Below are 26,141 nucleotides of genomic sequence, written 5' to 3'. Positions count from 1 at the left end.
ATGATACCATTAGCTATCTAATTGCAGCTGGTAATTTTGGGGGGAAAAAACAGGTTAAAATGTTTATTAAAAATGTTCATCTTGTAAATGTTCATTGTAAAGACCAACAGTGAACACAGAGAAAATGTAGAAAATAAATAATAGAAGAATTTAAAAAATTATTTTCCTACAGGATAGATAAATATAAAGTTGCTTTTGGAATTAGAGTGGATAATCAGAATTAATCATGCCAGTGTAAACAAAGAGATGCTTTAAGTGTTTATGAGCCAGCAATTTCTAACATAAGCAATGTAACAACAGCATCATCCCGAAGGGGCAGTCTTTTCCTGTTTTCCTGCTTCCTCCTCCTCCAGAAACTTGTTCTAAGTCCAATTAGTTGATTTTTGGTCACAAGAGGGGGCTATTTTCTAATTTAATCACAAAGCCTACCATGAAAATGTTAGTTGTAAAAAAAAAAAAATCAGTTTCTGCTTCTCTGTTTTTTGTCTTCCTTAAAAAAGTCTGATTGATAAATTAATTTTCCAATGATAAATATTCTCTGAGAGAATAGCCATGTGATAGAATTAACACTATGCTCTTTAAAGTTACTTTAAATTAAATGTCTTTATTTCCTAATTAACTTCCTAGTTTTAACTGGGGGCAAAAATAAAGCAGAGATATGTGTGTGTGTATCAAACACAAATGCACATATACAAGGCATCCTCATTTGGCTAGGACACCCTACTCATATTTCAAGGCCAAGTTCAAATTTTGCTTTTTCTGTGGAGCTTTTCCTGTCATGTTGAAGCAGAATTAGTTGTTCCCTCCTCTATGTTCAATTCTGTTGCACCTCTCACAATTCATATCTCTCCCTCCCATTACAGTGTGAAATACCATCTACATTTTATAAGAACAGGAGTCAACTGCTCTATCCCCAGTGCTTGGCACACTGCCTGACCAATAAAGATGTTTCTTATTCCTATCTGTGTCCTTAGTAACTAGCATCCTACCGGAGACACAGTAGGAGATTAATAAATGCTTGTTAAATTATGCAATATTATGTTCTGTTTGTTCCTAGCAATGAAGGTTACATAGCTGTGAGATGTACTAGGAGAAAGGATGCCATTCAGACAATGGAAATATTCTTGTGGTGCTAAGAGCTTTGGAGAAGGCAATGGCACCCCACTCCAGTACTCTTGCCTGGAAAATCCCATGGGTGGAGGAGCCTGGTAGCCTGCAGTCCATGGGGTCGCTAAGAGTCGGACACGACTGAGCGACTTCACTTTCACTTTTCCCTTTCATGCACTGGAGAAGGAAATGGCAACCCACTCCAGTATTCTTGCCTGGAGAATCCCAGGGACGGCAGAGCCTGGTGGGCTGCCGCCTATGGGGTCGCACAGAGTCGGACACGACTGAAGCGACTGAGCAGCAGTAGTCTGAGTGGCTAACATTTATCTTAGGATAATGGTGCTTAGGAGTTGCCAGGGTTTGGACTGTCAAATTTCGGATTCATCTCAACCAAATTCACCAATTTTTGTGCACCTTGTCTGTGCCAGGCACTGTGTTAGTGCTGGGAACAGTCCTCAAGCAGTTCACAGATTGATGAAGGAGACAAATGCATAAATAAATACATAATGTCCCAAACTGGACAAGTAAAACAGGTTTGGGGAATACTGCTGAGGGGCAATGGAAATATTGACGCTTGTGTTACTTTAATACTATCTCTTATTTTGAAGGGGTTTCTTCCTATAATTTGACCCCCAAATTTGTCCCATGCCAAAATTATCATGTGACCACACTGAAAAGCAACATGAGAAGTTGTAAGATTTCTAAAGTTTAAGAATTAAAACTTTCTTATAAATATTGTCATTTGTCTCTGTACATTTCCAACCTTTCTTTCAAAGACAGTCTATGAACTGACAGTTTAAATCTGCTTTATTAGAGAACTTAGCTTTTGTAACGATTTTCATTTTGTGTAAGTTGCCAAAGTTAAAGCAGCAAAATCATATATATTTAAAAAGTAGAAAAAATATACTATGTACGGTATGCTTTACTATGCTACAACAACTTCATCACTCTAATAAGCATCTCTCTTTCCTCTGACCTCATTGTCTCTATTCAATCTATTATTTGCTTAAATGCAATTTCAGGTTGATAGCGGCTGCTTGTGCCTTCTCACTCAACCAAAGGGGAAGAACTGTGTCTTACTGGGTCTTTATATTCCCTACCAGCTAGTAGCTGGGCAAATATTAGATCTTAGCAAGTGACAGGTACAATGTATAGAAATAGTGCTGGGCTTTGAGTAGAACACCTGTGTTCATCTCCTGATAGTCTACTGATTAGCTGTATGACCTTGGGCAGGTCACCCAGCCCGTGTAAGCCTGTTTCCCCAATTATAAAATAGGAACATAGCCCTCACCTTTAGAGGCCATTGGAAATACTAAGAAGATGATGCTCGTAAAAGCAAACCATTGCAAGATCACAAGGTAGATTGTCATCTTGATAAACACTTACTGAATTGAATATTTCACTTATGTCTGTTGTGGGTAATCAAAAAAGGCCAAAAAACACTATAGTTTTAAGAGGTTATTTGTACTTGAAGTGAACATAACAGAACAAGTTATTAAGTCTGTGAGAAGTTATTGCTAATTTCCTTAATGTAAAAATGTAAACTAATTAGTGTCGGCAAGCCCTTTTCAGTTCTATCATATTTTATGGTATCATATGATTATTCCTATTTTTATTAAAAATTCCAGGTTATAAATGAATTTTGCATAATACCACATTAGGAATAAAAAACTGATGCACTAGAATTATGAAAAAAACAACTCAGCCACAGGTTGTATCAGAAATATATTCTGAAGCCTCAATTAACATAAATAAACACTGTAATCCTCACGAAATAAATGTATCTCAGGAGACAGTATCTTGGTGGATGTAATGGGATTTAATAATAGCAAACAAAAGAGTATGAATTTGAAGAACAGGAAAAGAAATTTCACATTATATACTTTAAAGAGTTCTGTAGGCTTAAACAGGGTAACTTTGAAATGTTATGTTATTCTGGAGTTAAACATACAATAAAAATAAGAATGTGTTATATTTGCATAAAAATAAAGTTATTCTGAAAGGTCATCTTGCAAGATCAGGTTTTTATATGGTGTGGGGAAAAGGCAATGTTCTGAAAATCCACTGGGGGAAGCAAATTCATAAATATTAATAAATGGAAGCATCACTGTAGATTAAAAATAGGAAGCAGCACATGAATTTGGATGGTTTTCATTGTCACAATATGTGGCTGATGTTTGAGTAAAGTATCTTATAAGCCGGAGGCATGCATATTTCTTTTCACAGACTGTTCTAGAAAACTTCATTCTTGAACTTTTCTGAAAATTGCAGTATTACAAGTTCTGTAACTTATGTTATCAAGTGAGATTTTTTCTTTTTGATCACTACATATTTTTAGTCTGTAAGACCCTCATGTTTTCTCACCTAGTTATTGTGTTGGTCTCCTTATAGAGACCTGCTACTTGTCTTAATTCCTCCAAACCTTCCTTCACAATAAAGATCTTTCCATAGCACTTTTATGGTCATACCGTATCTGTTCAGAATATTACCAAGAATCCCAATTACATAAGAACTAAAGCTACTTTTGTGGCATTCAACATCCTTAATAATCTATCATTCACTGCATTTTCAGCTCCACAAATATTATCTTGCAGCAATATCAAGGTATTTGTCAGTCCTATACATGGATGCTCTCTCATTTTTCCACATCTTTGTACCTGCAATTTCTATATTATTATATTGTAAAGGTTAGTCCTTCCAATGAACACCCAGGACTGATCTCCTTTAGGATGGACTGGTTGGATCTCCTTGCAGTCCAAGGGACTCTCAAGAGTCTTCTCTAACACCACAGTTCAAAAGCATCAATTCTTCGGTGCTCAGCTTTCTTTATACTCCAACTCTCACATCCATACATTACTACTGGAAAAACCATAGCCTTGACTAGATGGACCTTTGTTGGCAAAGTAATGTCTCTGCTTTTAAATATGCTGTCTAGGTTGGTCATAACTTTCCTTCCAAGGAGTAAGCGTCTTTTAATTTCATGGCTGCAGTCACCATCTGCAGTGATTTTAGAGCCCAGAAAAAAAGTCTGACACTGTTTCCACTGTTTCCCCATCTATTTGCCATGAAGTGATGGGGCCAGGGGCCGGGGGCAGCGGCCGACAGGGGCTAGGCCAGGCCGGGGGCCGAGGGCGGCGGCCGACAGGGGCTAGGCCGGGCCGGGGGCCGGGGGCCGGGGGCGGCGGCGAGACGAATTACCCAAAGCCCAAGGAGAAGGGGCTGCGTGGGCACAGGAGGGCCGAGAGGAGTTACTCCACATTCAAGGTCAGGAGGGGCCGTCGTGAGTAGATACCCGTTGTCCAAGGTAAGGAGCAACGGCTGCACTTTGCTGGAGCAGCCGTGAAGAAATACCCCACGTCCAAGGTAAGAAAAACCCAAGTAAGACGGTAATTGTTGCGAGAGGGCATCAGAGGGCAGACACACTGAAACTAAAATTACAGAAAACTAGCTAATCTGATCACACGGACCACACCCTTGTTTATCTCAATGAAACTAAGCCATGCCGTGTGGGGCCACCCAAGACGGATGGGTCATGGTGGAGAGGTCTGACAGAATGTGGTCCACTGGAGAAGGGCATGGCAAACCACTTCAGCATTCTTGCCTTGAGAACCCCATGAACAGTATGAAAAGGCAAAAAGATTAGACATTGAAAGATGAACTCCCCAGGTCAGTAGGTGCCCAATATGCTAATGGAGATCAGTGGAGAAATAACTCCAGAAAGAATGATGGGATGGAGCCAAAGCAAAAACACCACCCAGTGTGGATGTGACTGGTGATAGAAGCAAAGTCCGATGCTGTAAAGAGCAATATTGCACAGGAACCTGGAATGTTAGGTCCATGAATCAAGGCAAATTGGAAGTGGTCAAACAGGAGATGGCAAGAGTGAACGTCGACATTCTAGGAATCAGAGAACTAAAATGGACTGGAATGGGTGAATTTAACTCAGATGACCATTATATCTACTACTGTGGGCAAGAATCCCTTAGAAGAAATGGAGTAGCCATCATGGTCAACAAAAGAGTCCAAAAGACAGTACTTGGATGCAACCTCAAAAACGACAGAATGATCTCTGTTCGTTTCGAAGGCAAACCATTCAATATCACAGTAATCCAAGTCTATGCCCCGACCAGTAACGCCAAAGAAGCTGAAGTTGAACGGTTCTATGAAGACCTACAAGACCTTCTAGAACTAACACCCAAAAAAGATGTCCTTTTCATTATAAGGGACTGGAATGCAAAAGTAGGAAGTCAAGAAACACCTGGCGTAACAGGCAAATTTGGCCTTGGAGTACAAAATGAAGCAGGGCAAATGCTAATAGAGTTTTGCCAAGAGAACGCACTGGTAATAGCAAACACCCTATTCCAACAACACAAGAGAAGACTCTACACGTGGACATCACCAGATGGTCAACACCGAAATCAGATTGATTATATTCTTTGCAGCCAAAGATGGAGAAGCTCTATACAGTCAGCAAAAACAAGACCGGGAGCAGACTGTGGCTCAGATCATGAACTGCTTATTGCCAAATTCAGACTTAAATTGAAGAAAGTAGGGAAAACCACTAGACCATTCAGGTATGGCCTAGATTAAATCCCTTATGAGTATACAGAAGAAGTGACAAATAGATTTAAGGGACTAGATCTGATAGACAGAGTGCCTGATGAACTATGGACAGAGGTTCGTGACATTGTACAGGAGACAGGGATCAAGAAAATCCCCATGGAAAAGAAATGCAAAAAAGCAAAATGTCTGTCTGAGGAGGCCTTACAGATAGCTGGGAAGAGAAGAGAAGCGAAAAGCAAAGGAGAAAAGGAAAGATATTCCCATCTGAATGCAGAGTTCCAAAGAATAGCAAGGAGAGATAAGAAAGTCTTCCTCAGCGATCAGTGCAAAGAAATAGAGGAAAACAACAGATTGGGAAAGACTAAAGATCTCTTCAAGAAAATTAGAGATACCAAAGGAACATTTCATGCAAAGATAGGCTCGATAAAGGACAGAAATGGTATGGACCTAACAGAAGCAGAAGATATTAAGAAGAGGTGGCAAGAATACACAGAAGAACTGTACAAAAAAGATCTTCACCACCCGGATAATCACAATGGTGTGATCACTCACCTAGAGCCAGACATCCTGGAATGTGAAGTCAAGTGGGCCTTAGAAAGTATCACTACGAACAAAGCTAGTGGAGGTGATGGAATTCCAGTTGAGCTATTTCAAATCCTCAAGGGTGATGCTGTGAAAGTGCTGCACTCGATATGCCAGCAAATCTTGAAAACTCAGCAGTGGCCACAGGATTGGAAAAGGTCAGTTTTTGTCCAATCCCAAAGAAAGGCAATGCCAAAGAATGCTCAAACTACCACACAATTGCACTCATCTCACATGCTAGTAAAGTAATGCTCAAAATTCTCCAAGCCCGGCTTCAGCAATACGTGAACCATGAACTACCAGATGTTCAAGCTGGTTTTAGAAAAGGCAGAGGAACCAGAGATCAAATTGCCAACATCTGCTGGATCATCGAAAAAGCAAGGGAGTTCCAGAAAAACATCTATTTCTGCTTTATTGACTATGCCAAAGCCTTTGACTGTGTGGATCACAATAAACTGTGGAAAATTCTGAAAGAGATGGGAATACCAGACCATCTGACCTGTCTCTTGAGAAACCTGTATGCAGGTCAGGAGGCAACAGTTAGAACTGGACACGGAACAACAGACTGGTTCCAAATAGGAAAAGGAGTACGTCAAGGCTGTATATTGTCACCCTGCTTATTTAACTTATATGCAGAGTACATCATGAGAAACACTGGGCTGGAATAAACACAAGCTGGAATCAAGATTGCCGGGAGAAATATCAATAACCTCAGATATGCGGATGACACCACCCTTATGGCAGAAAGTGGAGAAGAACTAACGAGCCTCTTGATGAAAGTGATAGAGGAGAGTGAAAAAGTTGGCTTAAAGCTCAACGTTCAGAAAACTAAGATCATGGCATCTGGTCCCATCACTTCCTGGCAAATAGATGGGGAAAGAGTGGAAACAGTGTCAGACTTTATTTTTTTGGGCTCCAAAATTACTGCTGATGGTGATTGCAGCCATGAAATTAAAAGACACTTACTCCTTGGAAGGAAGGTTATGGCCAACCTAGATAGCATATTTAAAAGCAGAGACATTACTTTGCCAACAAAAGTCCATCTATTCAAGGCTATGGTTTTTCCAGTGGTCATGTATGGATGTGAGAGTTGGACGGTGAAGAAAGCTGAGCGCCGCAGAATTGATGCTTTTGAACTGTGGTGTTAGAGAAGACTCTTGAGAGTCCCTTGCACTGCAAGGAAATCCAATCAATCCATCCTAAAAGAGATCAATCCTGGGTGTTCATTGGAAGGACTCATGTTGAAGTTGAAACTCCAATACTTTGGCCACCTCATGCGAAGAGGTGACTCACTGGAAAAGACCCTAATGCTGGGTAGGATTGGGGGCATGAGAAGAAGGGGACAACAGAGGATGAGATGGTTGGATGGCATCACCGACTCAATGGACATGGGTTTGGGTAGACTCCAGGAGTTGGTGATGGACAGAGAGGCCTGGCGTGCTGCAATTCATGGGGTCGCAAAGAGTCAGACACGACTGAGTGACTGAACTGAACTGATGGGACCGGGTGCCATGATCTTAGTTTTCTGAATGTTGAGATTTAAGCCAACTTTTTCACTCTCCTCTTTCACTTTCATCAAGAGGCTCTTTAGTTCTTCGATTTCTGCCATAAGGGTGGTGTCATCTGCATATCTGAGATTATTATTGATATTATTGAATTAATTGAATTATTCATTGAATCGAATTATTTATTGAATTGAATTAATTATTATTGAATTGAATTAGTTATTAATTATGAATATTATTGATATTTCTCCTGGCAATCTTGATTCCAGCTTGTGCTTCCTCCAGCGCAGCATTTCTCATGGTGTACTCTGCATATAAGTTAAATAAGCAGGGTGACAATATACAGCCTTGACGTACTCCTTTTCCTATTTGGAACCAGTCTGTTGTTGAAGATGAAACTCCAATACTTTGGCCACCTCATGCGAAGAGTTGACTCATTGGAAAAGACCGTAATTCTGGGTAGGATTGGGGGCAGGAGGAGAAGGGGACGACAGAGGACGAGATGGCTGGATGGCATCACTGACTCGATAAGCATGGGTTTGGGTAGACTCCGGGAGTTGGTGATGGACAGGGAGGCCTGGCATGCTGCGATTCATGGGGTCGCAAAGAGTCAGACACGACTGAGCAACTGAACTGAACTGATATCTCTTGGAATGCCTTTTTCAGACTTTTGTGGCTTGACAAGTTCCTTACCATCCTCCGTGATTCAACTGTAATTTTACATGCCTTTTCTCACTCACCAGGAAGATTTGGCAGAAGGGAGGCACATCTTTAGGCTTCAACTTCATTTTACATACATATTCCTTCTAGTCTCTCTTACACTTCTTTGGAATCACTTGCTTGTACACCTTACTTCTCCACTAGTCTGTGAGTTCCCCGAGGACAAAGACCATACATTCTCATTTCCATACCCTCCCCATCACAGTATTCCTCCACAGTAAGTTAAACTGTGTTATTCATTCATCATTTCATTTTATCTGAGAGGCAGTGAAGTATAATACGTGGTTAGGACATGTGGTTTCTGAAGTCAGGCTTCCTGTCTATCTCTGAAAAAATTATTTAACCACTCTCTGTCTTAGTTTTTTCATCTATAAAATGGGAAGAATAATAGTACTTAAAGGATTTTTGTGAGGATTTGAGGAACCAATATATAAAGTATTTAGAACAGTGCCTGAAACCCAATAAGTGATGTATAAATGTTGCTATTGGTATTATTTCTTATTTGGCTTTGAACTGAGATAGATTAGTAGCTTGATACATAGTCATTCATAGCTGAAGTTTCTGAATAAATGGATCTTTTTCTAGACTGAATAATCCCCACTCCTTTATATTATTTTAAAAATCAGACCAATTTTCCAATATTTAAAAAAAATTTCTCCTTTACCCCTTCATCTTAATGCAGTGAAAAGAGTATTTTTGGTATTTTGCTATTACAACAAGAATTTTTGAACCAAGTCACTAAATTTGCATCTACTTAAATTGCATCTTTTCTTTTTTGTGTCATTTTCCATGCTAGTCACAATGGGCATAAATTGCATAAGACAGGCAAGAAGCCTGCCTTCATGGCAATATTCAAATTCTTACTTGCAGGAACAAACACTTTTTACCATTAAACAAATTACTTACCACTCTTTCGAATTCTTTCTTCCAGTAGGTCAGTATGTCCAGCTGGAAGTTTCTTACTGAAAATCTCAGCTGAACGGAGAAACATAGCTTCAACTGCAGACCCTTTCAGCAAAGCAATCTGATCTTCATGGTCCAATGTCTGAAATCCTGAATGAAGGTGATAATCAAATCAGTATCAAAAAGTGGAATGTTGTATAACATATTTCATCATCCCCACTGATAGAACATTTCCATAAAGTGACTTTGTAATTGTTTTAAGACTGAGTAGACAAATTGAGTTAATAAGTATCTATTGTACTCCCCAAATAGAAGCTGACTTTTATCTTCATTGATCGGGATTCATTCAATGAGTTGGCAAAAAAGGATATCAAGTCTACACCAAATATATATACTTGTATACTATGGAAGACACAGGCTGATTCAGATGACATACTGGAGACAAAGCATGTTGTCTTTGAACCATTATTTTAGTCACATCAGAAAGGGTCAGAGAGGGTTAACTCTGTAGAATGGAAATATCCACAGAAAACACTTTACATGTACTCAGAGGTTTAAATGAATATTTGACCAACTCATGAGTGTTTAATCTATGTGAAGAAGGGGCATTCTACCCTCCTTGCCAAGAACACAATCAGGGCCATGTTGAGGTGTCTGCTCTGAGCTCAGCACTGCACATGCTGGGTAGGGAAAATAAGAGAAATATGAGAAAGAACTGATGACCTGAAGAAATATAATGCTGCCCGGAAAATCCAAAGTCCTTATGCAGGCTTATAGGCTACAGTCCCCAGCAGCCTGTTTGACCTCATTTTCTCCCTTATCACCTCCTCTTCAGTCCTTGTGCTCTAGCCACACTGACTCCTGGCTCTGCTGTGAGCCCACAAGTCTGATTTTGCTTCAGGGTGTTTGCTCTTCTCCAACTATCCCCATGCCTCACTCCCTCACTGTAGGCAGGTCTCTGCTTCAAGGTGACCCTACCTAAAATAGTACCTCCTAGCACTCACTAGTCCCTACCTTCTTTATTTTCATTCATAGAACTTAACATTGTCTGTCTGACATGATACTATAGGATTACTGGCTTATTTGCTAATTGTCTGCCACTCTCCTAGAGTATAAACTTTGAAGAGAGAAACTTTGCCTGTTTCACTCATTTTTGTTCCAAGTGCCTGACATATAACTTGTATCCAAGAATTATTTGTTAAATAATTTTATAATGACTAAATGAATGAATGGGAAACAAACACAAACTTGTGTGCATATATGTATTAATACACAGACACACATGGACACATGAACACAGAGATAAAGTAATGCCATCAGAGTCTAAATGCCCTGGAAAAGCATTAAAGAGCAACAGAATTCAGAGAAGAGAGTAATGCCAAGAATTAAAAGTCACTCTGTTGATGACAGGCATTCAGAAATACTTGCTCAATGAATAAATGAATGAAGTGAAGAACTGAAAACATAGCAAGAGTCTATTAATGGTGATTACCTAAATAAATTATGGTAAATCAGTATAAAATATGATGACAGTATGGAGGACAGTATAAAATAAGGTCTCTAAAATCAGGTTGCCTGGAATAAAATTCTGTCTCCGACACTTGATATCTTTGTGGTATTAGGAAACATAATCTTAGTGCCTCACTTTCCTCACCTCCAAAATGGGGATTATAAAAGTACCTGCCCCTTAGGATTGGCAGAAGTATTAATGAAGCAATTGCATTAAATGCTTAATACAGTTTTTGACATACAGTAAGTACTTAAATAATGTTAACTATTATTATTACAATAGAATACTATGCAGTTCTTAAAAGCATGAGGCTGATTTACACATATGGACATGGGAAAATCATAGATGCTTAAAAAAACTACTCCCAAAGAAATACATATTGTATGATCTCATTAAACATTAAAAAACCTATGTATATGTATGTTTGTAGAGATAAAAATATGTAAAAGAAATCAAACCAGACATCTATTAATGGTGGCCTAGAATAAAGATGATACAGGTGGGTGAAGAGGGGTCTTTCTAACCCTAGCTTTCTGCTCCATGTATTTCTGCATTGTTTGAGTCAGGTGATTGAATTACTTACAATGGACACCAATTTATTCAGAGTTTTTCCATCTAAAACTTTAAAAATGGGAGGCGGGGCTAAGATGGCGGAGGAATAGGACGGGGAGACCACTCTCTCCTCCACAAATTTATCGAAAGAACATCTGAACGCTGACCAAACTTCACAAAACTACTTCTGAAGGCTGGCAGAGGACGTCAGGCTTCCACAAAGACAGCGCATTATCTTCAAAAGAGGTAGGAGAAATTATAAAAGATAAAAAGAGAGACAAAAGAGTTAGGGACGGAGACCCGTCCCGGGGAGGGAGTCGTAAAAGAAGAGGAATTTCCAAGCACCAGGAAACCCTCTCACCGGCGGGTGTGGGGGAAGATTTCTTATCTCGGAGGGCAACGTAACTGGGAGGAAAAAATAAATAAAATCCACAGATTACGTGCCTAAAGCAACTCCCAGCAAAGAACCCCAGACGCTCGCATCATCCGCCAGCAGCAAGTGGGGGCTGAAGGGAGAGGAGCGGGCGGCACTGCCTAGGGTAAGGACCGGGCCCGAGTGCCCCGAGGGCAATCTGAGGGAGCTAACGTGAGATAGTAACCTAAACTGTGGGACAGCCAGAGAGAGAGAACTATCCCGCGAAAAGCCCAACTCTAAGGCACTGCCGGCCCGCTCACAGAACAAAGGACTGAGCGATACCAGAGGAGAGCTAGCCGGCTGCGGACCGCCCCATCCCCCGCCGGACACAGCGGGCAGGCGGGGCCCGCCAGAGCCGGAAAGGGGCAAACTCGGCCCCAGAGAGGGCACCCCCTACCAAACTGCAAACAGGCTCCCAGTTTCTAAGCAAAGACTGCCTGAGATCCCGGAGGGTCGACAGCCGCCAGGAGGGTCGCAGCCAGAGACCAGCTCCCCAGAACCGACACAAAGCACACCAGAGCCGGGCGCGCCCGTAAACCGAGGCGGGGACCAGGGAGGTGATAAGCCGCACCGCCCCAACAGGGGAGAGCGCGTTCGCCAAACTCCTGGCCGCCTGAGCAGCTCCGACCGGGAACAGCACAAGCCGCGGGCAAAACCGAGTCTGCGCCTTTGTGGAGTAACCGGGAGCCTGAACCTGAGCGGCTTAGACCTGGGAAGTGCACGCAGCTCAGGGCCCGCTCCCCGGCCAAGTAACCTGAAGCCTGAGCAGGGTAGACGGGGAAAGCACACACGCCGTGAGCGGGGGCGAACCCAGTGCGGCCGAGACACTGCGAGCTTACCACACACACGCCAGATTTGCAGTGTTCCTTCCTCCCCACAGCACGATTGAACAAGCGAACCTAAAGAGATCACCTCCACCGCTTTGTTGCAGGGCGGAAATTAGATACTGAAGAGATCTCCAAACAGAAGCCAAATAAACAGAGGGAAGCGCTTTGGAAGGGACAGGCCAACAGATTAAAATCCCTGTAGTTAATACCGACTGCATTGAAAAGGACCTATAGATCTTGAAAAGTATAAGCAGGAATAAGGATCTATCTGAAACTGAGCAGAGCCCACACTGCTCACAACAGCTCCAGAGAAAGTCCGGGATATATATTTTTTACTATTATTATTTTTTTTTTTAATTTTTTTTTAATTAAAAAAATTTTTTTTCTCTTCTTTCCTTTTTCTTCAAGTCCTCTATTACACCTTTAACTTTCATTTTCATAACCCATTATTAACTTGCAAAAAAAAACCCCTATTTTTGAAGCAAACTACATACATATATCTTATACCTTTTGTGTTTTCATTTTTTAATGTTTTTTTCCTGTTTTACTTTTTTTACTGTTTCTTTTTTTTACTGTTTTACTGTTTTTTTTTCTTTTTACACTGTTTCCGTTTATTCTTTTTTTTATATTGTAAGTTTTATAAGAGTCTAACCTCTACTCTAGATTTTTAATCTTTGTTTTACATATTTGATATCAATTTTGTACATTTAAGAACCCAATCTTTAGGACCCATTTTTACTCAGGAGTGTGATCACTGGCCTGATCACTCTCTCCCCCTATTGATGCTCTTTCTTCTCCCCCAGGGAACCTCTATCTCTCACCCTCCTCCTTCTCTTCTCAACCCAATTCTGTGAATCTCTGAGGGTGTTCTGGGTACCGGAGAACACTTCAGGAACAGGATACTGCCCAGATCTCTCTCTCCCCTCTTGATTCCTCCCTTTCTACTCATGCTCACCTCTATTACCTTCCTCCCCCCTCTCTATGTATCTCTGTGAGCCTGAGGGTTCCAAACTGTGGAAAGCATAGAGGGACGTGCTTACTGGCTAGATTGCTCTCTCCACATTTGAATTCCCCTCTTCCCCTCCTGGTCACCTCAACCCCCCCCCCCACCTCATCTCTCCATGTAACTCAGTGAACCTTTCTGGGTATCCCTCACTGTGGAGAATCTTTTCACCATTAACCTAAAAGTTTTATTATTGAGGCAGTATGGAAGGAGAAGTCTTGAGGCTACTGCAAGAATAAGACTGAAAGCCAGGGGAAACATTAATTAATAAGAGACCATCCAATAGCCTCCATATATACACTGAAACCAAGCTCCACCCAAGAGCCAATAAGTTCCAGAGCAAGACATACCACGCAAATTCTCCAGCAACGCAGGAACATAGACCTGAGCATCAATATACAGGCTGCCCAGAGGCACACCAAATCCATAGACATCTCAAAAATTAATACTGGTCACTCCATTGCACTCTAGAGAGCAGAAATCCAGCTCCACCCACCAGAACACCGACACAAGCTCCCCCAGCCAGGAAGCCTTGACAAGCCACCTGTCCAACCCCAACCGTAGTGAGGAACCTCCACAATAAAGAGGAACTTCATACTACCAGAATACAGAAGGGCCATGCCTAACACAGCAATCTAAACAAGATGAAAAGGCAGAGAAATACTCAGCAAGTAAAGGAAAATGAGAAATGCCCACAAAGCCAAACAAAAGAGGAGGAGATAGGGAATCTATCTGAAAAAGAATTTAGAATAATGATAATAAAAATGATCCAAAATCTTGAAAGCCAAATGGAGTTACAGATAAATAGCCTGGAGACAAAGATTGAGAAGATGCAAGAAATGTTTATCAAGGACTTAGAAGAAATAAAAAGGAGTCAATATAGAATGAATAATGAAATAAAGGAGATAAAAGACACTCTGGAGGGAACCAACAGTAGAATAACGGAGGCAGAAGATAGGATAAGTGAGGTAGAAGATAGAATGATGGAAATAAACGAAGCAGAGAGGAAAAAAGAAAAAAGAATCAAAAGAAATGAGGAAAACCTCAGGGACCTCTGGGACAATATGAAACGCCCCAACATTTGAATCATATGAGTCCCAGAAGAAGAAGATAAAAGGAAAGGCCATGAAAAAATACTCGAGGAGATAATAGTTGAAAATTTCCCTAAAATGAGGAAAGAAATAGTCACAGAAGTCCAAGAAACCCAGAGAGTTCCAAACAGGATAAACCCAAGGCGAAACACCCCAAGACACATATTAATCAAATTAACAAAGATCAAACACAAAGAACAAATATTAAAAGCAGCAAGGGAAAAACAACAAATAACACACAAGGGGATCCCCATAAGGGTAACAGCTGATCTTTCAATAGAAACCCTTCAGGCTAGAAGGGAATGGCAGGACATACTTAAAGTAATGAAAGAGAATAATCTACAACCCAGATTACTGTACCCAGCAAGGATCTCATTCAGATATGAAGGAGAATTCAAAAGCTTTACAGACAAGCAAGAGCTGAGGGAATTCAGCACCACCAAACCAGCTCTCCCACAAATGCTAAAGGATCTTCTCTAAACAGGAAACACAGAAAGGATGTTTCAACACGAACTCAAAACAACAAAGTAAATGGCAACGGGATCATACTTATCAATAATTACCTTAAATGTAAATGAGTTGAATGCCCCAACCAAAAGACAAAGGCTTGCTGAATGGATACAAAAACAAGACCCCTATATATGCTGTCTACAAGAGACCCACCTCAAAACTAGGGACACACACAGGCTGAAAGTGAAGGGATGGAAAAACATATTTCATGCAAACGGAGACCAAAAGAAAGCAGGAGTCGCAATACTCATTTCAGATAAAATAGACTTTAAAATAAAGGATGTGAAAAGGGACAAAGAAGGACACTACATAAAGATCAAAGGATCAATCCAAGAAGAAGACGTAACAATCATAAATATATATGCACCCAACATAGGAGCACCACAATATATAAGGCAAATACTAACAAGTATGAAAGGGGAAATTAACAATAACACAATAATAGTGGGAGACTTTAATACTCCACTCACGCATATGGATAGATCAACTAAACAGAAAATTAACAAGGAAACACAAACTTTAAATGATACAATAGACAAATTAGATTTAATTGATATTTACAGGACTTTCCACCCCAAAACAATCAATTTTACCTTTTTCTCAAGTGCACATGGAACTTTCTCCAGGATAGATCACACCCTGGGCCATAAATCTAGCCTTGGTAAATTCAAAAAAATTGAAATCATCCCAGCCATCTTCTCTGACCACAATGCAGTAAGATTAGACCTCAATTACAGGAAAAAAACTATTAAAAATTCCAACATATGGAGGCTAAACAACACGCTTCTGAATAACCAACAAATCACAGAAGAAATCAAAAAAGAAATCAAATTATGCATAGAAACGAATGAAAATGAAAACACAACAACCCAAAACCTATGGGACACTGTAAAAGCAATACTAAGGGGAAGGTTCATAGCAATACAGGCGTACCTCAAGAAACAAGAAAAAAATGAAATAAATCAACTAACTCTACACCTAAAGCAACTAGAGAAGGAAGAAATGAAAAACCCCAGGGTCAGTAGAAGGAAAGAACTCTTAAAAATTAGGGCAGAAATAAATGCAAAAGAAACAAAAGAGACCATAGCAAAAATCAACAAAACTAAAAGCTGGTTTTTCGAGAAGATAAACAAAATTGACAAGCCATTAGCCAGACTCATCAAGAAACAAAGGGAGAAGAATCAGATCAACAAAATTAGAAATGAAAATGGAGAGATCACAACAGACTCCACAGAAATACAAAGGATCATAAGAGACTACTACCAACAGCTATATGCCAATAAAATGGACAACTTGGAAGAAATGGACAAATTCTTAGAAAAGTATAACTTTCCAAAACTGAACCAGGAAGAAATAGAAGATCTTAACAGACCCATCACAAGCACGGAAATCGAAACTGTAATCAGAAATCTTCCAGCAAACAAAAGCCCAGGACCAGACGGCTTCACAGTGGAATTCTACCAAAAATTTAGAGAAGAGCTAACACCTATCCTACTCAAACTCTTCCAGAAAATTGCAGAAGATGGTAAACTTCCAAACTCATTCTATGAGGCCACCATCACCCTAATTCCAAAACCAGACAAAGATGTCACAAAAAAGGAAAACTACAGGCCAATATCACTGATGAACATAGATGCAAAAATCCTTAATAAAATTCTAGCAAACAGAATCCAACATCATATTAAAAAGATCATACATCATGACCAAGTGGGCTTTATCCCAGGAATGCAAGGTTGTTTTAACATCCGCAAATCAATCAATGTAATACACCACATTAACAAATTGAAAGAAAAAAACCATATGGTTATCTCAATAGATGCAGAAAAAGCCTTTGACAAAATTCAGCATCCATTTATGATAAAAACCCTCCAGAAAGCAGGAATAGAAGGAACATATCTCAACATAATAAAAGCTATATATGACAAACCCACAGCAAACATTATCCTCAATGGTGAAAAATTGAAAGCATTTCCCCTAAAGTCAGGAACAAGGCAAGGATGCCCACTTTCACCACTACTATTCAACATAGTTTTGGAAGTTTTGGCCACAGCAATCAGAGCTGAAAAAGAAATAAAAGGAATACAGATAGGAAAAGAAGAAGTAAAACTCTCACTGTTTGCAGATGACATGATCCTCTACATAGAAAACCCTAAAGACTCTACTAGAAAATTACTAGAGTTGATCAATGAATATAGTAAAGTTGCAGGATATAAAATTAACACACATAAATCCCTTGCATTCCTATACTCCAATAATGAGAAAACAGAAAGAGAAATTAAGGAAACAATACCATTCACCATTGCAACAAAAAGAATAAAATACTTAGGAATATATCTACCTAAAGAAACAGAAGACTTATATATAGAAAACTATAAAACACTGATGAAAGAAATCAAAGAGGACACAAACAGATGGAGAAATATACCGTGTTCATGGATTGGAAGAATTAATATAGTGAAAATGAGTATACTACCCAAAGCAATCTATAGATTCAATGCAATCCCTATCAAGCTACCAATGGTATTTTTCACAGAACTAGAACAAATCATCTCACAATTTGTATGGAAATATAAGAAACCTCGAATAGCCAAAGCAATCTTGAGGAAGAAGAATGGAACTGGAGGAATCAACCTGCCTGACTTCAGGCTCTACTACAAAGCCACAGTCATCAAGACAGTATGGTACTGGCACAAAGATAGAAATATAGATCAATGGAACAAAATAGAAAGCCCAGAGATAAACCCACGCACATATGGACACCTTATCTTCGACAAAGGAGGCAAGAATATACAATGGAGAAAAGACAATCTCTTTAACAAGTGGTGCTGGGAAAACTGGTCAACCACTTGTAAAAGAATGAAACTAGAACACTTCCTAACACCGTACACAAAAATAAACTCAAAATGGATTAAAGATCTAAACGTAAGACCAGAAACTATAAAACTCCTAGAGGAAAACATAGGCAAAACACTCTCCGACATAAATCACAGCAGGGTCCTCCATGACCCACCTCCCAGAATATTGGAAATAAAAGCAAAAATAAACAAATGGGACCTAATTAAAATTAAAAGCTTTTGCACAACAAAGGAAACTCTAAGCAAGGTGAAAAGACAGCCTTCAGAATGGGAGAAAATAATAGCAAACAAAGCAACAGACAAACAATTAATCTCAAAAATATACAAGCAACTTCTGCAGCTGAATTCCAGAAAAATAAACGACCCAATCAAAAAATGGGCCAAAGAACTAAACAGACATTTCTCCAAAGAAGACATACAGATGGCTAACAAACACATGAAAAGATGCTCAACATCACTCATTATTAGAGAAATGCAAATCAAAACCACAATGAGGTATCATTTCACACCAGTCAGAATGGCTGCTATCCAAAAGTCTACAAGCAATAAATGCTGGAGAGGGTGTGGAGAAAAGGGAACCCTCTTACACTGTTGGTGGGAATGCAAACTAGTACAGCCACTATGGAGAACGGTGTGGAGATTCCTTAAAAAACTGGGAATAGAACTGCCATATGACCCAGCAATCCCACTGCTGGGCATATACACCGAGGAAACCAGAATTGAAAGAGACGCGTGTACCCCAATGTTCATCGCAGCACTGTTTACAATAGCCAGGACATGGAAGCAACCTAGATGTCCATCAGCAGACGAATGGATAAGGAAGCTGTGGTACATATACACAATGGAATATTACTCAGCCATTAAAAAAAATACATTTGAATCGGTTCTACTGAGATGGATGAAACTGGAGCCCATTATACAGAGTGAAGTAAGCCAGAAAGAAAAACAACAATACAGTATACTAATGCATATATATGAAATTTGAAAGATGGTAACGATAACCCTATATGCGAGACAGAATAAGAGACACAGATGCATAGAACAATTTTATGGACTCTGAGGGAGAAGGTGAGGGTGGGACGTTCTGGGAGAATAGCATTGAAACATGTATATTATCATATGTGAAACAGAACACCATTCCATGCTCGATGCATGAGACAAGGGCTCAGGGCCGGGGCAATGGGATGACCCAGAGGGATGGGATGGGGAGGGAGGTGGGTGGGGGGTCCAGGAAGGGGAACACATGTAAACCCATGGCTGATTCATGTCAATGTATGGCAAAAACTATTACAATATTGTAAAGTAATTAGCCCCCAACTAAAATAAATAAATTTATAAAAAAATAAAAAAAATAAAAAAATAAACAAAAAAAAACTTTAAAAATGGGGTGAAAGATTCCTTCTTTGCCTGCCTGCTGAGCCTGCCTTCTGAGATGGCCCAGATCTATGAGGTATGATTTTAAGGAGGTTTGGAAAGGTCTCTGGTAGCAATTTTTTTTTATCAAAGTCCATTAATCTTTTAAATTCATCCCCCCATTGATAAGCAAACATAATTAAGTCCTTTTCCATAATTTGTATTTTTCCCAAGTATAAAATCAGATTGTAAGGGTAAAGAATAAGCTTTTTCAAATTATATTCCCTGTCTACCTCCTACCTAAGATTCTGAATCACACTTTTAGAATCTATGCCCCTTTGTTTCTCTTCCTAAAATATAACCCAGAAACTAAAATATAAACCCAGAGTCCTGAAGTCTCATTTTCATCTGCGTCACAAATGCCTGATCAAGGCGAGTCTCAGAATATCTCTAAGTAGCAGCTCTGCTGTAACCATCTCTTTTCCTATTGGTAATGAATAACCTTCCCCTGTTCTAAGAATGTGAGTCTTTTCTGTCTCTTTGAAAAAAAAAAAAAATCACTCCTTAAAGACTCTAAGAGCTCCTCTGAGGGCAGGAGACTTGCTGAGTCTCCAGAACCCTGGACAGTGCCTGGCACAGGTTATGCTCAAAGTGCTGAAAGACTCTTGCTGCGTCTTTCACAAAACACCCTCTCATACTGGTATTATATCACTATTATTATTATACATAATAATGTTGTCATTTCTAAAGTTATTGTTAATCAATATTCTTAGTTTCTCAAGATTTTCTTGCCTTTAATTTCCTGCTGTATTTAAATTTTTTTCCTTCTACTTTACTCATAAAACATGCATTAATTATTTAAACATGCATTAATTGTTTCTCTCCCTCAGGAACTATGTTAGGCACTGGAAATGAAGAGGTGTAAAAGATTCTTGCCACTGCTTTCAGATAAGCTACCTTCTTGTAAATAAGATTCTTTCTTTTCTTCAGTTATTCCTTGGTTCAATACCAACTGACCATTTGAACTGAAAAACCTTTTCCCATAAACAACCGAAAACATCATATTCTCCCTTTCCCAGTTCTACCCCCCACACACAGTTTCCACTCTTGTACAATCTTGGTTTTGATCAAGATTGCTTTAGCTAAATTAGCATACAACAAATTAAGTTTCTCTTTCATTGTTAATAAAGGAATGAGATATATTAATGTTTCAATGATAACAAGAACTTTCTCCCCACATTTTATGACTTTCACATAAGCTTATGTCTATCCATGACACATTTAATAAAATAATAGCATAATGCTGGCAAAAGAAAGCAAATTAAATGTCTAATTAAAATCCTACATCAGAAGTTACCTTCTATAACAATATTAGTGTTGTGCTACTATGCAGGTATATACTCTACTAGACCATGGGTTTCTAATGTACTAACATATTTTAAAAACACTGAAACAACTTAAACCTATTGACTTAGTATTATAATGTGGCTGGAAAATGGGGGTTGGGGAGGGGCGTAACTTTGGGAGTTAAGAATCTTGAATTCCAGTTTCTGCACTGGCACCATCTAAATGGGACTTCCAAGGTGGCTCAGTGATAAAGAATCTGCCTGCCAATGCAGGAGACTCGGGAGATGAAGGTTCAATCCCTGGGTCGGGAAGATCAGCTGGAGAAGGGAATTGCAATCCACTTCTTGCCTGGAAAATCCTATGGACTGTGGAGCCTGGTGGGCTACAGTCTATGGGGTCACAAAGAGTCAGACATGATTGAGCATGCACACACAATCTAAATGACTATGGATAAGTCCCTCTCTCTCATCCCCCACGTACAACTGTTCATCAAGCCCTATCAATTTTTGAGTCTCTCTTCATTTCCTCTTTTCTTTCACTGCTATTGCTTTATTTCAAGCCCTTTACCTAGATTGGTGCAGTAGGCATACTAACTTATTCTGACTACCTGCAATGCTTCCCTTTTCAAATCCATCTTATACAAACCCAACAAAGTCATATCTCTGTAACATAAATTTCATCATGTTCTACTTCAAAAATAAATAAATAAATAAAGCCACCAAAACTCCTTACCATCCAGGGAATAAGAATTAAATCCTTTAGTTATGTCCTCGTCAGTCTGGTACCAATCTGCCTTATATCAAACCAAGAAGCCCACCATAGATACACTGAATCTTCTCTCCCATCTCTAATAATCCTATTCTTGTTCATGCTTCATTACATTTTCACAAACAGATCTCTCAACTTGGAATGCCCCTTCTTTCATATAACCAGGAAAACTCCTTTTTTGTTTTATACCCAAATCAAATAAGATTCTTTCTGAAGCCTCCTGGTCTTTCTCAGATACAATTAGGAACCACTTTCTCTCTGTTCAAACAGTGCTTTGTATACATTAAAAAATTTTTTTTAGCCTTTAGTCACTCTACTTAAAGGTAATTGTTAGGTACTTAGTATAATGAAAGGGAACGTCTTAGTTGCTCAGACGTGTCTGACTCTTTGCGACCCCATGGACTGCAGCCCGTCAGGCTCCTCTATCCATGGAATTCTCTAGGCAAGAAAACTGGAGTGGGTAGCAATTCCCTTCTCCAGGGAATCTTCCCGACCCAGGGATCAAACCTGGGTCTCCCAAATTGCAAGCAGATTCTTTACCATCTGAGACAGCAGTTGAGACACAGAGTCAGACATGACTGAGCAACTTTCACTTAGTATAAAGTAGGCATCAAAAATGCCAAGTGGATGAATAAATGGACGGATGACAATTCTGCAAAGTTTCAATTTTTAATCTATCATTTGGTGAATTATTATAAATGATTTGTTGATGAGTGGAACATGATCTGGCTCTAATATTTCATGTCTGTAGTAGACACGTGAATTTAGAGCAGATGTGAGATGACTCCCATTCGATGATAAACAGACACCTGCCTTTCAATGTCACGAGAAATTGTACAGTATAGTAGAGAAGTAAGTACATGCAAAGATACCTGGAAGTTTTTTTGTGAATTCTACGAGAATCTGTACATGACTGGTAGCCATTTCAGTTAAAATGAGAAAATTTTCTTCTGCACTGAATTCTTCTTTTAACTAAATTTTAAGAAAAAAAGCAAACAATAAGTAGATCAGAGAAATCAACATAAAATTATTAGACTACAGAATAATATTTAGATAATAAAATTTAAGACCCAACTCGTATTTTCAGATCTTTGGAGAACAAATGCTATCACCAAGCTAAATATGAGACTTACTCTTTGTTTAATGTAGCAAAAAGTTTAAAATATAACTTTAATTCTAAGCCCTAATCATTTTAAAGTAACATATTCATATATAAGTTTCACCTCCATGGTAGTCAAAGCTCCAGAAAATATTAACTTCAAACACATAATTTTCAGATATTGTACGTACAATTTTATTTGTTATTTCCTGAGGCATCCTCTGCTTGCTATATGAATCCATAATGTAATGAAGAAGATTCTGTTGATCTGGGGTGAGTTCAGTTTTCTCCTACACTGGCAAAAAAATAAAAGGTGTTAGGGAAGGTGGTTATAAGGCATGTTTCCCATATATACATTCATCTAGAGTAAACCACTAGCAGAAACTATTGAAAAAAACCCTAAATATGGCAGAAACTGTGCGTGCACTCTGTTATAATGTGTACTTGCTTTCTCTGGGCCATTGGACAAGCTATATCACATTTCACTAAATTTGTCCCAAGTGGCTAATTTTCCTATCTACAAAACAGGGAGAGCAAAATATTCCTTTCATGTATTTCTTATGAAGAAATAATAATCTGGATATGAAGCCTATCAAGACAATTCACAAAATTACTGAAAATTCAAAGTTTAATCATAACTAAAAACAGCTTCCCACATATAAAATGGATACTCCACGTAAGTGTAGTTATTTGGAACAGGGGTCAATGAACTGTAGCCCATGGACCAAATCCACCTGGTTTTATAAATGTATTTCAACAGAACTACACTCGCTTTTCAGTGTATTGTCTATACTGCTTTTGTACTACCATGGCAGAGTTGAATGGTTCTCACAGAGACTGTGTGGCCAAGGCCTAAAATATCTGGTCCTTTATAGGAATGTTACCAACCCCTGAAGTAGTGAGTCATCAATCTGGACAATTCAGACCTCAAACACCTCTTTCCCTCTGATTAGCATCTTTTGTGAGATGAAAATAATTGTGTCAACTCGTTGCATCCTTTACCAAAGTATTACTGACAAAGCACTATGGCAAAGCAATACAGCTGACCCTTGAATAACACGGGGTTTGAACTATGTGGGTCCACTTATACATGAATTTCTTTTGTTAAACACGTTCTGCTGCACTACAGAATCTGTGGTTGGTTTTTTGAATACACGGACACAGAACTGAGGTTACTGCAGGGCTAGCACGTGAAATGACATGTGGATTTTCAACTGCCTGAGAGTGGGTACCCCTAATCACCCTCATGTTGTTTAAGGGTCATCTGTACTTTTAACATAAAATTATTTTTTCTGAAATGAACACAACAGAACATAGTTGCAAAACTAAATGTGGATGACATTTTCATCAGTGGTATAATATTGAGAAAGGTATGACTTGACTGATCATGGATTACTGGCTTTTCAACTAATGGAAAGTTAAAATTTTTCCAAAAGTCCTGTGCACCATCATCATATGTTTGGCCAAGCATCCAAGATGATGTTCCTCTGTTTTGTCTGAGTAGCTGAAAGGAATTCTTGAGTAATTTTGTGATGTCGGTGGGAATGGCCTTTCTCTATTGATTCACAGATGTGTATTCACCCTGTCTTACCCCTTGAGAAGGACTAATCCACAAGCCTCTATTGAATCCACATCCTTTCTAGTCTGAGCCTCCCTTCTCAATGACAAGGTAAAAATGTCATCAAAATGTCGTTTTAAAAAGTCCTCTTTATATCCCAAGCCATTCCCACTGGCGAACTCGGGGAAGCAGGAGAGGAATGGAGTCAAGGAGATGGGGAACTTGCACTCATTTTACTTCATCCATGTTTACATAGGCTTCCCTGGTGGCTCAGATGGTCAAGAGTCTGCCTGCAAAGCAGGAGACCCAGGTTTGATCCCTGGGTTGGGAAGATCCCCTGGAGAACGGAATGGCTTTTGCTATCTTTTGAATTTTTACATGGAAGCATATATTACTCTTTTGATTAAAAAGCAAAGAAGAGGGACTTCCCTGGTGGGCCAGTGGCTAAGACTCCATGCCCCCAACACAGGAGTCCTGGGTTTAACTCCTGGTAAGGGAACTAGATCCCATGTGGTGCAACTAAAGATCTTGTTTGCCACAACTAAGACTTGGCACAGCCAAATAAATCTATAAATATTTAAAATAAATAAATAAAAAGCAAAGAAGAAATCCACTTGATGCACACTTGAAATCCTGGTTGTGGCTGTGGCCCTCATCTGAAAGCCCCCCGCCCATGTCACGACATCTTGGAAGCTCAGCAGCTGCTGGTTCTGCCCAGCATCGTGGCCCATCATTACCCTGCATGACTTAGTTGTCGAAGTCACTTGTCGCAGGTCACGTCCTTCACTGTCTTCGTGGATGGCCTGATCTGCATGCTGCTTCACATTTTTTCTCAGTCGTTTAGATTTACACTGAATTTCAGTTAACAAGCCTGAAAAAATAAGCAGAGAGTCTTCACCATCCAAGGAAAGTCCTATTGGGTGTGTGTGGTCACAAGGCAGCTGAGCTATAGTCGGCTCTAAAGGTCTCCTTTGCCATCTGGTACTGAGCTGATTGTAGCCCTGCTGACACTGTAAGACTTGACCTTGAACAAGAAATGTATCTCCTGTGAGTCTCAGTTTCTTTCTTGATAAAATGGAAATTATATTTACCCTATAGAGTTTTTTGTAGATTAAATATGACTAGGTCACTTTTTTAAATGAGTAAACAAAGCATCTGTAATAACAAAGCATTGTACAAATGTAAAGTAGTCAATAAAAGAAGGTGAATGACACTCACCCTCTTCCTGGCCTAGGGGGCCTCGAAAGCTAGTGTTTCAAAACGTAGTATTAGTATTATTTTTCATTGATGTTTACATAATGTACTGTAAGAAGTATATTCAATTTCACATTAAACACAGACGTTAAATGTGTTGGGTAAAATGATGGCAACATTTTTTAGGGAAAAATTTTAAAGTCCTGTTAATTTTCAGAATTGTATAAATTATTGAGAATATAGTTATAGATGAAAATAACTCCAGGGGACTCTGAAATTTTTTTTTGAATAATCATGGGGCTTCCTTGGTGGCTCAAAAGTTAAAGAATCTGCCTACAATGCAGGAGACCCCGGTTTGATTCTAGGGTAGGAAAGATCCCCTGGAGAAGGTACTAGCTACCCACTCCAATATTCTTGCCTGGAGAATTCCATGGACAGAGAAGCCTGGCAGGCTACAATCCCTGGGGTCGCAGAGATGGACATGACTGAGCAACTACACTTTCACACTTTGAATAATCATACAATATCATCATGAATTTTCACTTAAACAGAACAATCTGAAATAGTAGAGAACAATCTCCCATGTTCCCATTTAACTTCCTCATTCTCTCAATGTTAATGAAACAAATCTCCAAGAATTTCTTTGTCCGGGGCATGTATTTTATAGGATCATACAAAA

At 39.4% G+C, this 26,141-nt stretch overlaps 1 protein-coding gene across 19 annotated transcripts in view; it reads right to left on the bottom strand.

The window, feature by feature from the left end:
• Positions 1-26,141, bottom strand: part of NR1H4 (nuclear receptor subfamily 1 group H member 4) — a 136,104-nt gene that overhangs the window by 6,420 nt on the left and 103,543 nt on the right. For all 19 annotated transcript variants that reach the window (XR_014083435.1, XR_014083436.1, XR_014083434.1 and 16 more), the window contains 4 exons: positions 25,006-25,139; positions 22,902-23,000; positions 22,484-22,583; positions 9,384-9,530 (listed from right to left, as the gene is read on the bottom strand). Coding sequence is in view for 16 of the 19 variants with exons in the window: in XM_081595470.1 (XP_081451596.1) it covers positions 9,384-9,530; positions 22,484-22,583; positions 22,902-23,000; positions 25,006-25,139 (480 nt within the window). In the remaining 3 variants the exon portion in view is untranslated. The remainder of the gene's footprint in view (positions 1-9,383; positions 9,531-22,483; positions 22,584-22,901; positions 23,001-25,005; positions 25,140-26,141) is intronic.

The sequence above is a fragment of the Giraffa tippelskirchi genome, chromosome 4 (assembly GCF_054371585.1).
Source record: "Giraffa tippelskirchi isolate mGirTip1 chromosome 4, T2T-mGirTip1v1.2.pri, whole genome shotgun sequence".
In the NCBI taxonomy this organism is placed as follows: domain Eukaryota; kingdom Metazoa; phylum Chordata; class Mammalia; order Artiodactyla; family Giraffidae; genus Giraffa; species Giraffa tippelskirchi.
This window is presented reverse-complemented; position numbering and strand designations above follow the sequence as displayed.